This window comes from Plasmodium relictum, assembly GCF_900005765.1.
Source record: "Plasmodium relictum strain SGS1 genome assembly, chromosome: 14".
Lineage (NCBI taxonomy): Eukaryota > Apicomplexa > Aconoidasida > Haemosporida > Plasmodiidae > Plasmodium > Plasmodium relictum.
The window spans coordinates 2,515,364-2,530,159 of NC_041692.1; the positions used below are offsets into that span (position 1 = coordinate 2,515,364).

Below are 14,796 nucleotides of genomic sequence, written 5' to 3' on the forward strand. Positions count from 1 at the left end.
AAAAATAAAAAAAAAAAAAAAAAAAAAAAAAAACCATTAAATCATTTTTTTTTTTTAAAGATAATATATGTATTTTATAGCTTTTTTATTTAAAATGATGTAACATTATTTAGTATATTTGAATATAACTTGAATCATTTTTTATATTTTATCAGTTGTTTTATTCTAATGCTTTATGAAAACCGATATCGTAATTTTTAATAAATAACATTTTAATTTAGTGTGTGTATATAGCCAAATTAAAGGAGAATACAAAATTTTTTTTTCTTTATCTTCTTTATTTTTAAAATAATGAATTATCTTGTATTTTTTTTTTTTTTTTTGAGTTATTTGAATATTTAAGAAATGACAATATAGTTTTTTGTCAAATTAGAAAAATACAACAACAATTAATAGTATTTTTACCAATAATTTTTACACTATTTTAAAAAAGGAAATAAAATAAAGATATTACTTTGAGTAATGCTCTGAAATTCTAAAATTAAACTATTAACTGAAGATTAATGAGAATTTTTTTATTAATTCACCTTAACATTTTTTGCTGAAAAAAGAAAAATTGAAATCATTTTTTTTTTTTGGTTTACTGGATAAAAACAATGGAACACGCTGTAATTAAAAATTTAGCATGTAATAAAAAAAAAATTAAAATGAAAAAACTAAAAATATACATTGTCTATATATGAAATTATATGGATTATTGTGTTTAGAAGGAAAATTTATTTATATGATAAAAATTTAATTCATATATTATGGAGAAAAAAAAAAAAATGCATTACATATATATAAAATAGTATTTGATCATTATATTTTAAAAGTAATATTTATAATAAAAATTTAATTTTACAATTAAAAAAAAAAATAAATAAATAAAATTCATATTAAAGTAGAAGATTACAAAGAGTATTATAGCAATGTAGCTATGTGTAGTAGACCAATTGAATTTGAAGGAATCGCTTGTTCAAGGAAAGCTATAGCTGTAATTTTTCTATTATGAAAAAATTATACATTTTTTTTTTAAAAGAAATATTAATATACTGAATTCTTATTTCTATAAAAATTTTACTTAGTTTCGATTATCATCCTTTGAAGGAACAATTATAGGATTAATGAAACTGGATTCTTCAAAAAAGAATCCTAAAATATATAAATTAAGAGGTAGAATTGTTAAGAAAAAACTAAAATAATAATAAAATTAAATAATAAATGAAAAAATATTTATTTATTTTATTTTTTTAATAGGACATAAAGGAGTAATTCAAGACATTCAGTATAATCTACATTATGAAAACATAATAGCATCAACAGGAGATGGTATGAGATGAAAAATTTAATAAAAATGTAGATTAAGATATAGCTATATTTATAAAGATGTAAAGATAAAATTTAATAAATATAATTTCTGTATTTTACAATATAAGAATAAAAAAAATATATTTTTTATATGTAGAAATTAAAAAAAAAAGTATGATAAAATGTAAAAATTTTAAGAAAAATATTACTTTTACATGAATTATTTAAAATGATTTATATAAAGATTCTTCACTATTTTGAACTTACACAAAAAAAAAAAAAAAAAAAAAAATAAAATAAAAATATAACTTAAATAAATAAAAAGTAGTGTCAATGAAAAAATTTTAATTTTATTTCGGTCGCACATTTATTGATATAAGAATAAAAGAAAATATTTACTACACATATGTATATATTTAATGAAAATATAAAATGCTTTTGATTTAAGAAAATATTTTTTTTTATTATGTTACATAGATTAAAATGTATCGAGTATACTGCATTATTATAAATTATATATATATATTTATTCTATGCAGATGGAAGCATATTAATATGGAATACAAATAATTTAAAAGATGAATTAACTCATTCTAGCATTTTAAATGGACATACAAAAAGATGTTCTTCCTTAGATTGGAATCCAGTCGTAAATAATACCATTGTGTCTATTGGTCAAGACCAGAAAATTATTTGTTGGGATGTAGAAAATGAAAAAAACATTTTTAGTCTGAATCTAAATAAGGCTCCGTTATGTTGTAAGTGGAATTTAGATGGTTCTTTATTATCGTATGTTGATAGCAGTACCAAATTAAGTATAATTGATGTAAGATTAAATAAAATAATAAATAGCGTAAAGTCACATAAAGATCCTAAAAAACCCAAGGTTATGTGGATTGATGGATTATCTGGAACTAAGTATAATATTATCTCAACGGGATTTAGTGTAAATCATTGCAGAGAAGTAAAATTATGGGATATAAGAAGTATAGATAATCCGATAAATGTGATTGATTTAGATTCTTTACCTTCTCCTTTATATCCTTACTATGATGAAGGATTAGGTATTATTGTTTTATTAGGAAAAGGAGAAACTATTAATCGTTTTCTTTTTTATTCATGTGGAAACATAAAACCGTTAACAGGGACTAGATCCCGATTTTCTCATGCAGGATTTGGTTTTTCTCCTAAAACGGAATGTATGACATCAAAATGTGAAGTTGCGAAAATATTCAAAATGGAATCTAGAACCATTTACATGAGCTCTGTTATAGTTCCTAGAAAAAATAAAGAGCAATTTCCGAGAGATTTATATCCTGACCTTATTGTAGAGCCTACTTTCACTGCAAACGAATGGATGAACTTTGTTGAAAAACCCATTTTAAGGAGACCATTTTTAGGTATTCCAAATAAAAAAGAGCAAGGATTACTCAAGAAGTGTAATAATAATAGTAATAATAATAGTAATAATAAAAATGTTAGTTATAACTCTATTTTTACAACTATATCAGAAAAATTTAGATATTCTAACAAGTCTAACAATCATTCTTCTAGAAATTCTACTTTAAGTAAAAATAATTCCATTAAAAACTACCAAATGTCGGAAGAAAAAAATGAAAAAAAATTCAAAGCAAAAGGTATGTTTTATAATGTTTTTAAATCTAATAAAGATAAAAAAATTGCTGATGAAAAAAATGATAGGAAAAGAAAAAGTACAGCCAACAGTAGTCTAAAAAATAGTACAACTAATAACATAGAACAGTTAAACGATCTATCAGAACGATTATCAAAAACTGAAGAAGAAAACATAGAGTTAAGAAAGTCTGTTTCAGAGTTACAAGAAAGAATTAAAGTATTAGAACATTTTTGTTCTAGTAAAAGCGAACATTATGAAAAGGAAGAATCCCTTGAAGACATTGAAAAAAAATATCATAAACAAATTCTCACAACGAAACAAGAAAGTACAGAAGAAAATAAGCCATTTCCATCTTCTTTGCATATAAGTGATAACAAAAAAGAAGAAAACGTAAAAAAATGTACTGATAATTCTCTTGGAGGAGGTAAATACAAAGAAAAATTAAAAAAAAGAAATTAAATTTTTTTTGATAAAATAATATTTAATCACGATACAGGAAATAATAATAATTAGAAAATATCACAAAATTAAAAAAAAAAATTAATAGAATGAAAAACAAAAAAATAATTTATAAGAAAATATTGGTTTTTTGTAATTTATATAAAATAAATAGTTATATAAAATAAAGAGAAAATCATAGTAAAATGAAAAGACATACTTTAATAAGTATATATAAACTAAAAAAATGATATTGAATATAATAAATATAATCAAAAATATATAAAAAAAATTTTATAATTTAAAGGAGAAATAATGTAGACAAATTCATAATTTTTAGATCTATTATATGTGTAGTGAAATAAATAAAAAATTTTAGGTAGAAGGATAAAAAAAAATTAGGATAAATGATAATTAACTTTTAAAAATAATTATAAAATCATTAAAATTAAATTTTATATAAAAAAAATAAAATACATATATATATTTGTTGATATATTTTTAGAAATAGTTTTGAGTTTTTTTTGCTTATGTATTTTAACAGAAACATAACATCTACATAAATACATAAAAGATAAAAAAAAAATATGAGTTTTTTTTTGTTTTTTTATTTTTTAATATATATTTTTTTTTAAACTTTTACATATACTTTCCTTTTTTTATATATTTTTTTTTTTTTATTATGAATACATATTTAAAACTTTATAGATGGATTTATTGTTGTTTATAAACTTTTTTAATTTTATATATTTTTTATTATTTATACATATTATAATTATAAAATCAAAATTATTCTGTGGATTATTTTTTTTTATATTTTAGTAAAAAAAGGAAAAAAAGAATTATAATTTAATTTTTTTTTTTATTATTAATTTAAAATTATACCTAAATCTTTGGTTTTTATTCTTCTTTTTTCTTTATAAGGAAACAGTTAACTTTTTGATCTTACATAGAAATGATAAAAATATATCACATAAATAATTATTTACATACAGTGACTTTAAAAAATTATATTAATAAAAAAAAATTGTTCATAACTTATATATTTCTTGATTATATTAATATAGATACATAGTTTTAAAAAAAAAAAAAAATATGCAAAATGTTTAGAAAAAATTAAAGATATGTGTCTTATATTATTCCGGTACCTATAAATCATAAGATATCAGAAGATGATTATACAAAAAAAAAAAAAAACATTAAGTTTTTTTTTATATTGATAACTATATAAAAAAAGTAATTCTTAATAATTTATACTTTTTCATCTTTTGTTACATAAAAGATTAATATTTATGTTAACGGAATAATCAAAAGTTTAAGATTAATTTTTTACTTTTTTTATACATACACAAGAGATGTATTATAAAATATAGTGCAATATATATATATTCTATAAACTATAAATAAATATTAAAAATTTGGTTTGAGATTTTCTTTTTTCTTTTTACATTTTTAATCACAATTTTTTACAATAATCAAAAGGTTTTTTTTAAAACTCTAAATATTTTAATTTTTTAGTTTTTATATTTGCAAAACTTATATAACGTACAAATAAAAATTAAAATTTTTCTTTTGCTGTATCATTGTGTACATATATATTTCTTGTTTTCTTCAATATTTAATAAATTTAATCTTCGAATTCTAAAATATTTATTAAAAATATATATTATTTTTTATTTATATTAAATAATATGTAAACAACTATTCGTTTTTTTTGGTAAATACTAACAAAAATTACGAGTAAAAATACTTATACAGGAAAAAAAAAAAATATAATTGGTTTATCATATATTTGTTTTATTTATAAATGTTTATAAACATTTAATAGTTTTAAAGTATATTTTCTTTAAAATTACATTAAAAAATATTCTACAATATAATTTTTTATGAAAATTTTTTTTCGCTATGTTTAAGCTAGCATTAATTTTATTTTAATTTATTTTTTTTTTTTTTTTCTAAATGTTAAAGTTTTTTTAATTTTTGTAAAATTCTTCTTTTCTTCTTTTTAATTTAAAATGAGTTTTTTTTCTTTTTTATGAAATTCTACTTTTTTCATTTTTCATGGTTTTAACGTAAAACATATTTTTTTAATCTTGAATTTTAGTTAAAAGAGTGCACGAATTTTTTTTTATTAAAACTACTCATTTTTAAGAATCATTGTAGTTTTCAAATCCTTAACTTTTTTATTTTTTTTTATAAAATGAACTAAAAAATTACACAAATTATTTGAAATATATATTTAAGAACTAGATGGGAAAAAAAAGTGATAACTTATATGAAAAAAATTCTGATTCGTCCAAGAAAACAAGAAGTACCAATTTGGAAACCCAAATTTCTTGTGACAAGCAAAATTCAGAAATTTCTTGTGATAAAAACAGACATATTTTTAAATACAACGAAAGATATATAAAAAAAAAAAATAATAAAATTTATAACTACTCTAAAAAAATTTTTAGCTCAATTAGTAATATTTTTTTATCTTTATTGAAATTATATAATTAATTTACATATGCATTATATATATATAAATATATATATACAGAGAAAGAGGTGTCTATAATTTTTTACAAATTGAAAATGTATTTTTTTTTTTTTTTTTTTTGAATTATAGTTACCTCAAGAAATTACATTAACAGTTTATTTATATTAAATTTTCTTAAATATTTTCTATATATTTGTCTTATGTATTTTATGTTATGTATTTATCTAAAATTTATCATAATATAAAGTTTTATTTCTGTTATGTTCTTTTGTATAGTTAATTTTCCCTTTATAACTTCATTTTTTATATTTTCTATTATTGTATCTTTTTTACAAAATTTTTTAAGTTAAAAATATATCACCTTTTTGAAAATTTATATTTTTATGTTATGAAAACTATGTCTTTATATTAGCTTTTTTTTTTTACATTTTAATTGTTTCTACATACAAAAAAAAAATGTTTTCATATTTTTGAATATTATTCTTATATATATACATTTATTTTTTTTTTTTTTATTTTAATTTTTAGATTATATTTTTTGTATATTAGGAATTATATGCGCTTGGGGAGCTATAGTAATATAATATATATATATAAATTATTACATTTATTAATTGAAAATATATTTTAATGCAATATTTTTTATTTCATTTTTATATAATAATAACATTATATCTTATTTTTATAAAAGGATTCGTTGGTTGATGTGATATCAGGAAAACATGTATATATTTCTCTTATTTGTTATTCGGTAGTGCTTTTGGTAGCATTTATTTTTTTAACTTTATACATTTGTTTTATAGATAGGAATTATAAACCCCATGAACTTTTTTAGCTTTATTATCAAATCATTCCAATTTTTTTTTATTTAAATAAAAAAATTAAAATTAATAAAAAATACAAATATTAATAATACGTGCAGATACCTTTTCTTTTTTTTTTTTTTTTACTTACGTGAATAAGCATGGAAAAAGAACATATGATATTTTATATTAAGATATAAACACTTATCTTTTATTTAAAAAAATATTATAAAATAAATAAATATAAAACTAAAAGAAAATAATATTTCACAATTAATTTTATTTTTATTTGGTATATCTGTAAAATAAAATAATATTAAGATAAAAAGTTAGAAAAACTAAAATTTATTTTTTTTTGTGCTTCAGTTAATTTTTTTTTTTCTTTTATTAATCTGTTGTGTTGAAAATAAAATAAAAAAAAGGAAAACTTTTTTTATATGTGTTAAATGAAAAAAAAATAGATACTTATGTTCCTTTTTTATAATTTTTTTTTTAGCTTGCATGGAGTTATAAAAGCTTAAAAATAAAAAAGTATTTATATATATGCTAAAATCAATTATGTGTGTAAGCTTTGGTTTTTTAATTTTTATTTATATATATTAGTTGTATAAAGAAAAAAAAAAAAACCTAAATTTTATTCTGAATTATTAGTAATTCCTATATAAAAATATATTTTTAATTAAAACTAAAAGAAGAAAAGATTAGAGCAAATAAATGATTATCAGACTTTAGAATTTTAAAAGAGCTTTTAATTAGCTTATATATATATAATTAGATGAGCAAAAAATAATTTTTTCTTTATTTTCGATATACTTTTAATAAATGAGTTCTATGTAACAAGAAACAAATATTTAATACAATAATGATGTATATATTAACATAGATATGTTCTGTCTTTTTTTTTTTTTTTTTTTTTTGTCGCTGTAATAATACTTCTGTTTTTTTAAGAATATATAACAATAGAAAAAGATAAAATATTCATAATTTAAGTTGCATTTTTTTTTTTCGCCCATTTGTATTTATTTGTTCTTTTAACATATAAAACTTGTTTATGGCATGGTTAAGAAAGAAAATATAATTTTTTTTTTTTTTTAACAACACAGATTACTTTAATGTACAAAAAACTACTTTAGAAAAAAATGAATAACACTCCACATATAAAAAATTTATACTGTAAGAAAATAAAAAATACATATAATAATATGTTCATTTTTTCTATGGATAAATTTTTTGGATAAATATGTACTTATAAATCTCTTTAATAATAACGTTACAACGAAATTTAAATAAAAATTGAAATAGAATGAAAATTAAATATATTATATAATAACAAATTTCTTTTTAATATTTATGTATATTTAATAATGTATATATATATATATATATATATATATATATATATATATATATATATATATACATATATGTATGTATGATTATGTTATTTTAAAAATGAAGCTTTTTTAAAATAATTTAAAAAAAATTTTTTTTTAGCGGAGCCTTCGAATAAATTATTCGGAGATTTAAGAATCTGCACAAGAGCTATGGAATCGTGTGGTATAGCATGTAGTACCGTGTATTTAGCGGTATAGAATATATTTAAAAGAAATAATGAGATAAATTGTCTAAAAATAATAAAGAGAAATAAAAAATAATTTTATAAGATATAAAAATTTTTTTTTTTAAATCAATAATCTTAATAAAAAGTTAACAAAAATGCACTAGAAAATATAAAATTTATATCTTATTTTTTAAATAAAAAAAAAATTCATATATATATATATATATGTACTTGTAATTTGTTTATGGGCATATTCAAAATTTTTTTTTTTTTTTGAAGACACCATGGGAAGTTGAAGGAGGAGGAATGCTTGGGGTTATTAAACTAAAGGATCAAATAAGAAATCCTCCAATAATAAAAATGAAAGGTCATACAGCTAATATTCTAGACTTAACATTTAATCCGTGCTATAATCAAATTATTGCTTCAAGTTCAGAAGATTTAACTGTTAGAATTTGGGAGATACCACATGAAGATGAAGATATAAAAGAGATTACGAATCCTGCTTGTATTTTAAAAGGACATAAAAAAAAAGTTTCAATTATTGATTGGAATCCCATTAGTTATTATATTTTAGCTTCTACAGCTTTTGATTCATTTTTAAATATTTGGGATATAGATAATGAAAAGAAAGCTTTTCAAATAAGTATGCCTAAAAAATTGACTTCCTTAAAATGGAATACTAAAGGAAATTTGTTAAGTGGCACGTGCCTTAATAAAAATCTACATATTATAGATCCTAGAAAAAAAGAAATTTGTTACAGTTTTAGTGTGCATAATGGAGGTAAAAGTGCAAAAAGCATATGGATTGATGGCTTATGTGGAGATGATAATTGCGTTTTAAGTACTGGTTTTTCAAAAAATAATATGAGAGAAATAAAATTATGGGATCTTAAAAATACAACAACTCCTCTTACTTCTATATCTCTAGATAACGCATCTGCACCTTTGCTTCCTTTTTATGATGAAAACTTAGGAATTGTTTACTTAATTGGGAAAGGTGATGGAAACTGTAGATATTATCAATATTCACAGGGTAATATACATAAAGTAGATGAATATAAATCAAATTTACCCTTTAGATCATTTGGATTTTTACCAAAACAAATGTGTGATATATATAGATGTGAACTTGGAAGGGTTTATAAAAATGAAAACAATAACACTATAAGACCTATATCTTTTATTGTTCCTAGGAAAAATTCTTCTATTTTTCAAAAAGACTTATATCCTCCTATAATTGTGCATAATCCTGAATATGATTCAAAGAATTGGGTAGATGGAGTAGATTTAGATATTAAAAGAATTGGAATAAACGAATTGACAAATGATGACTTAAAAATTACTAAAATGTTTAAAAGTATTCCTAAATCATTTAAAAGTATTATTATACAAGACCCCATAGCAAGCAAAAAAAGTTCCATTATTAGACAATTCACGCAAAGGATAACCTTTTTTAAAAAGAATAACGAAGACAATAATTCATTAGAAAGCTTCAGTGGTGGTATAAGTATTCATAACAACAGTTGTAAAGAAGATGATTTATCAAAAATTGAAAAGGAAAATCAGTTTTATCGTGAGGAGTATGAAAAAAATAAGAAATATATCGAATATCTTGAAAATACCATAAGTGATCTTAAAAAGCAAGTTAAAAATAAAGAAGAAAATACTAATCAAAATGAAAAAGGAAACAAAATTAAAAATAATCTTAATAAATTTTTTGGAAATGTTAAGCATATTAAATTATGTAAAAAAAGAAATAAATATGTTAATGAGGATAATAAAGAAATTTCTAACGAAAATGAAATGGGAGAAGCAGTGGGATATGAAAAAGTGGAGCAATGTACATATGAAAATAAGGAAATAGTTGAGTAAATAGAATATATACATTTATATACCCATATTTGTGAATATGTAGAATAAATAAAGGGTAAATAATTAAATGAAATTATAATAAAAAAAAAAATAGAAAAGGCATTAAAAGTTATCTTTCATCATCTTAATTATTTCTTTTATAATATAAAGTAATATTTATTATTATATATTTAAATATGTTTAATTTATTTTCTCTTATTTTATTTATTTTTTTTTTCTTTTATAAAAAAAAATATATTTATTAATTCTTCTTGAATTGTTTAATTTTTTTTTTAGTTAAAATTAAATTCATGTATACACATATTCTAAGTATTAATCTAATATTTTTTAATCATATACATATTTTCAAGGCAATTTCAAAAATTTTGGACTTTTTTTTTTTTTTTTTGTCTTAATTACTAGATATTAAATATTATACTTATTCATTTAAAAAAATTTTTTTTTTTCTTTAATGACACAATATATTATAATCTATATAATTGTCAATAGTATATATTTTAATTTGTATTATTGATGCATTTTTTTTTTTTTCTTTTTTATATTTTCATTAGAATAAACCATATTAATTAAGAAATTTGTTGAATAATTTTTTATAGATAATGCAGTCATTTTTTTTTATAACTTGTGCATACACTCAAACGCACACTCGCACACTCATACCAACATGTATATATATAAAATAATGAAACAAATTAAATTCTTTTTATTTTCTTTTTTTAAATAATAGCATAGTAGATATAAAAAAAAAAATAGTAATATGTACATATAAAAAAAAAAAAAAAAAAAATGAACAATATATTAATTAAAAACAAAAATAACAGAAAGTTTTTATTTATTTAAATAAAGATTCATTACTTTATATTTAAAAAATTTAATATTTATGACCACAAAAACTTAAAATGTTGTTCTTTAACTGTTTTTAATTTCTTTATATATTTTATTATGTCATTATGTATTTCCTAAATTATTTAAAAATTAAAATAGTTAAGTGATATTTTTTAAAATATAAGTTATGAAAAAAATATAATAAATAATATCGATATATATTGTGAAAGGTTTCACATTTTATTAAAATTTTTTTTTTTTTTGTTACATTAATATTTTTGGTAGCATCAATGTTTGTCCAATAATCTTCCTTTGAAAAATGTTTATAAGTTTCATAAATTCTTTTTTGAACATCTATTTTCTCATATATTTCTTCACCTTTGAATTTTTTTTATATTAAAAAATAAAATAAATTTAAAAAAAGTGTTAAATATAATTTTATAATAATTTATTATAGAATATTTATAATTAATTCCTAAATAATAATAAAATTTTATTTTATGTAACCATATTCGGATCTATTTTGAGCATAATTAGGTGGAACATCTAAATAAAAAACAATATCAGGCTTTATTAAACCTTGATCCGGATTCATACACCAATTTTTTGTTAAATTCTTAAAATTAAAAATAATAAATATGTAAATAAGTATACAGAATAATCAAAATAAAATAAAATAGTTGTATTAATATATAAAACCAGAGCTCCAGAAGAATAAGCTACTCCTGAATATGCGTACCTATCACAAATGACCCATACGCCTTTTAGCAATAAATTTTTAATCTCATTCCTAATATATTTATAAAAAGAAAAAAGAAAATTATTTTTAATTCAACTATATATATATATTTATAGTTTTATAGAAATAATAGAAAGAAAAAAAAAATTAATATTTTATGACATTAATTCCCATCTGTTTGCTGAGAATAGTAAATGAATTGTTTCATTTGGCATACTACTTTCCATTTTTAAATACTTTGCAATTATTTGCCCAATAGGTGTTTCTCTGTCTTAAATAATTTATTTGTTATGTTTTTATTTTTATGTTAAAATAACTTAATATAAAAAGATTTTAATTATATATTTTTTTATTTTAAATGACATACTTGGGAAACAAAGATGCTTAACTTCAATATTTTCATTTTTCAAATACTCAACTAACAATTTTGACTGTGTTGACTTGCCGGACCTGATAATATGTTTTAATAATTTTTACTTTTTTAGTTAGAAATCATAAAAATATTCATATTAACAGTATAATTATATTTTTTATATTTATTTTTTTAAAAGATTTTTATTTTTTTTATCTTCATTTTTAGAGAGAAGCATTTTAGCATTCCAACCTATCGAGTCCTTCCAAGACTATAAATTTTCCAATTTTTTTTGAATGACTCATAGCTTCTTTTATTTCTATGAAGGATATACTTCAATTAATTTCGTCATTTATCAAAATTTTAAAATATACTTTAATTAATACATAGAAACATATAATTTTATTATATAGATATATTTTTCTTTTTCTTTTTTTTTTTAAATTATAAAGATAATAATATAAATAATAAAGAAAAACTTTAAATTAATAGGTTTGTAAAGTTTGTGATAATTGAAAAAATACACTGAACTATTGAATATAAAATTTTAAAAAGTAAAAATATAAATTTTTCATATTATTTAAATGGAATAATTAAGAAAAAAAATAGAAAAATAACAAAAAATAATTAATATGCCGCAAATGATAAAAAAAAAAAAAATAGAATTCGCACATTAATTTTTTTAAATAAAAAATAAGGTTAAAAAATTTATAATTAAAGAATATAAATAAAACAAAATATTGTTTAATAAATAGATATAATATAAAAAAAAATTACTTTATTTAAAAAAAATTAAAGTGTAAGGAGAGAAATATATTATTTTGGAAAATATGTCACATATATATAGAGAGAAAAAAGAAAAAGAGTTTTTTATTTGTAAATTAATATTTAAGATTATACTTTATTACTAATGATGTCATTATTAAATATTAAAAATAATGTATTAAAAAACTAAATACAAAAAAAAAAAGGAAAAATAAAATAAAATAAAATAAATAAATAAAAATTAAAAAAAGGAGATTTTTCTTATATTAAAGGAAAAAATTATTCCTCAAGTGTATTCTACATTCAGTACTTTAAACTTCTATATCTATTATTTTACTTGAAATTGATGAATTCTTTTGAAAATTAGATTTGTATATCCATGAACAAAATGTATACAACATATTTAAAATAATATATAAAATAAAATATGGAATAAAATAATATTTAATAATTATAAGAGGCCAATGTGGTTTAACATAATCATTATAAGAACTATATTGGTTTTCGTAAATCAAATTTTCATAATTTTGATTATTATATTTTTTACTTAAATTCATATAAGTTAAATTTAATTCTTCAACTAATTCTTTTAGTATATTTGCACTACAGACGACAACGATATTTTTCGTAGAATTATTTTCGAAAAAATTGGTTTCATTATTTAGTAAAAATCCCCAAATATTACTTGAAACATATTTACATTTCTCATTTACCAAAACATCGTATGTGGGCTTAGAAAGAGATTTTAATCTTTCGTTCAAAAGATTTAACACTTTCAATTTTTTTAAGCATTCAGAACTTTCATATGTATTTGTGTGAGAATCTTCATTCACATTATTATTTTTTTTTTTCTCATTATTTGAATTAGTCTTAGTCTCATAATCCAAATTTAATTCCGATTGAACATTTTTTGTTTCTTTTTTTTCAATTTTATTTAAATCATAATCATTGTATAATTTAACAAAAGTATCATATGGATAATGCCTCAAAGATATTGATTCTATGCAATAAGTGAAAAATTTTCTATAAGCTTTTGTATCATATAAAAGTTTTAAATCTAATCTATTTTTTATAATATTAATATTTCTGTCATACGCAAAAATTTTCAATTTATTTTTTAGGCATTCTTCAATAATTGGTAAAAATTCACATTGTAGAAACCCATTATGTATTCTGGGTAAATAAGTAAATTTCGAATAATTGTTACTATAATTATTTTTCTTTTTAGAAATAATATCAAATATTCTATTTAATCTATAATCACACAATTCTAATAATACATAATCTGTTTTTATGCTTTTAAGTAATTCAGAACAATCCTTACCACTACAACTTTTTTCGTATATGTTACCATGCAATATTCCATATATAATGAAGTTATAATTGTTTATTCTAAAAATTTTAATGTATTTTGATAGTGTATCATGAGAAAAATCATTATTACCTAATAAAATTTTTTTATATTTGTTACTATAATTTATTTTATTTGCAAAACTAGTAAAACATTTTAAAGGCAAATGAAAGGCTTTATCAATAAATTGGAACATTCTTTTTTTTTTTTTTTAAATTTGATTCTATATATCTTTCCTATTTTTATTTTACTATATTTTTATCATTTAAAAAATAATTTAGTGAATAAACAAAAAGAATCCATTAAAAGTTCTTAGAAAAAAAAAAAAATGATAGTATAAAAATGTGAAAAGCTAAATTATTCTTTTTTTCTAAAAATGTAGATTATTCTTAAGTAAAATATAATAAAAATTTACTTATAAAGACTGTAAAATAAAAAAAAATGGAATATATTAAAACAAATATTAACTTAAAATTCTACTATATTTTTATTTTAATAAAAAAAGGGGAAAAATTAGATAAACTGTTTATGTTCAAAAGAAAAGTTCTTTCTTAAATACATATTTTTGTTGTTTAGTTTAAAAATGATTTAAAAAAAAAAAAAAAAAAAATTCCTACAATTTACCAAATCAAAATAAATAAGTTAAAGCATTTCATTAATTAATTATATTGTAATAATT

The 14,796-nt window shown here is 18.6% G+C and overlaps 5 protein-coding genes across 5 annotated transcripts; 3 read left to right on the top strand and 2 right to left on the bottom strand.

The window, feature by feature from the left end:
* Nucleotides 1-919: 919 nt before the first annotated feature.
* Nucleotides 920-3,385, top strand: PRELSG_1466400 (coronin, putative; the record flags this gene model as incomplete). The annotated part of the gene is made up of 4 exons (XM_028679769.1): nt 920-976; nt 1,068-1,155; nt 1,240-1,311; nt 1,830-3,385. 4 exons carry the CDS (start codon nt 920-922, stop codon nt 3,383-3,385), a joined length of 1,773 nt encoding a protein of 590 aa, XP_028535449.1.
* Nucleotides 3,386-5,614: 2,229 nt separating this feature from the next.
* On the top strand, nt 5,615-6,681 carry PRELSG_1466500 (conserved Plasmodium protein, unknown function; the record flags this gene model as incomplete). Its single annotated transcript, XM_028679770.1, has 3 exons — nt 5,615-5,828; nt 6,375-6,421; nt 6,538-6,681. The coding sequence occupies 3 exons, from the start codon at nt 5,615-5,617 to the stop codon at nt 6,679-6,681; spliced, it is 405 nt and encodes a 134-aa protein (XP_028535450.1).
* Nucleotides 6,682-7,788: 1,107 nt separating this feature from the next.
* On the top strand, nt 7,789-10,085 carry PRELSG_1466600 (coronin, putative; the record flags this gene model as incomplete). Its single annotated transcript, XM_028679771.1, has 3 exons — nt 7,789-7,822; nt 8,144-8,235; nt 8,490-10,085. 3 exons carry the CDS (start codon nt 7,789-7,791, stop codon nt 10,083-10,085), a joined length of 1,722 nt encoding a protein of 573 aa, XP_028535451.1.
* Nucleotides 10,086-10,963: 878 nt separating this feature from the next.
* Nucleotides 10,964-12,306, bottom strand: TMK (thymidylate kinase, putative; the record flags this gene model as incomplete). The annotated part of the gene is made up of 7 exons (XM_028679772.1): nt 10,964-11,044; nt 11,179-11,288; nt 11,418-11,526; nt 11,610-11,700; nt 11,812-11,920; nt 12,017-12,099; nt 12,254-12,306. 7 exons carry the CDS (start codon nt 12,304-12,306, stop codon nt 10,964-10,966), a joined length of 636 nt encoding a protein of 211 aa, XP_028535452.1.
* A 771-nt stretch (nt 12,307-13,077) lies between these two features.
* Nucleotides 13,078-14,313, bottom strand: PRELSG_1466800 (conserved Plasmodium protein, unknown function; the record flags this gene model as incomplete). Its single annotated transcript, XM_028679773.1, has 1 exon — nt 13,078-14,313. One exon carries the CDS (start codon nt 14,311-14,313, stop codon nt 13,078-13,080), a length of 1,236 nt encoding a protein of 411 aa, XP_028535453.1.
* Between the last annotated feature and the right edge of the window lie 483 nt (nt 14,314-14,796).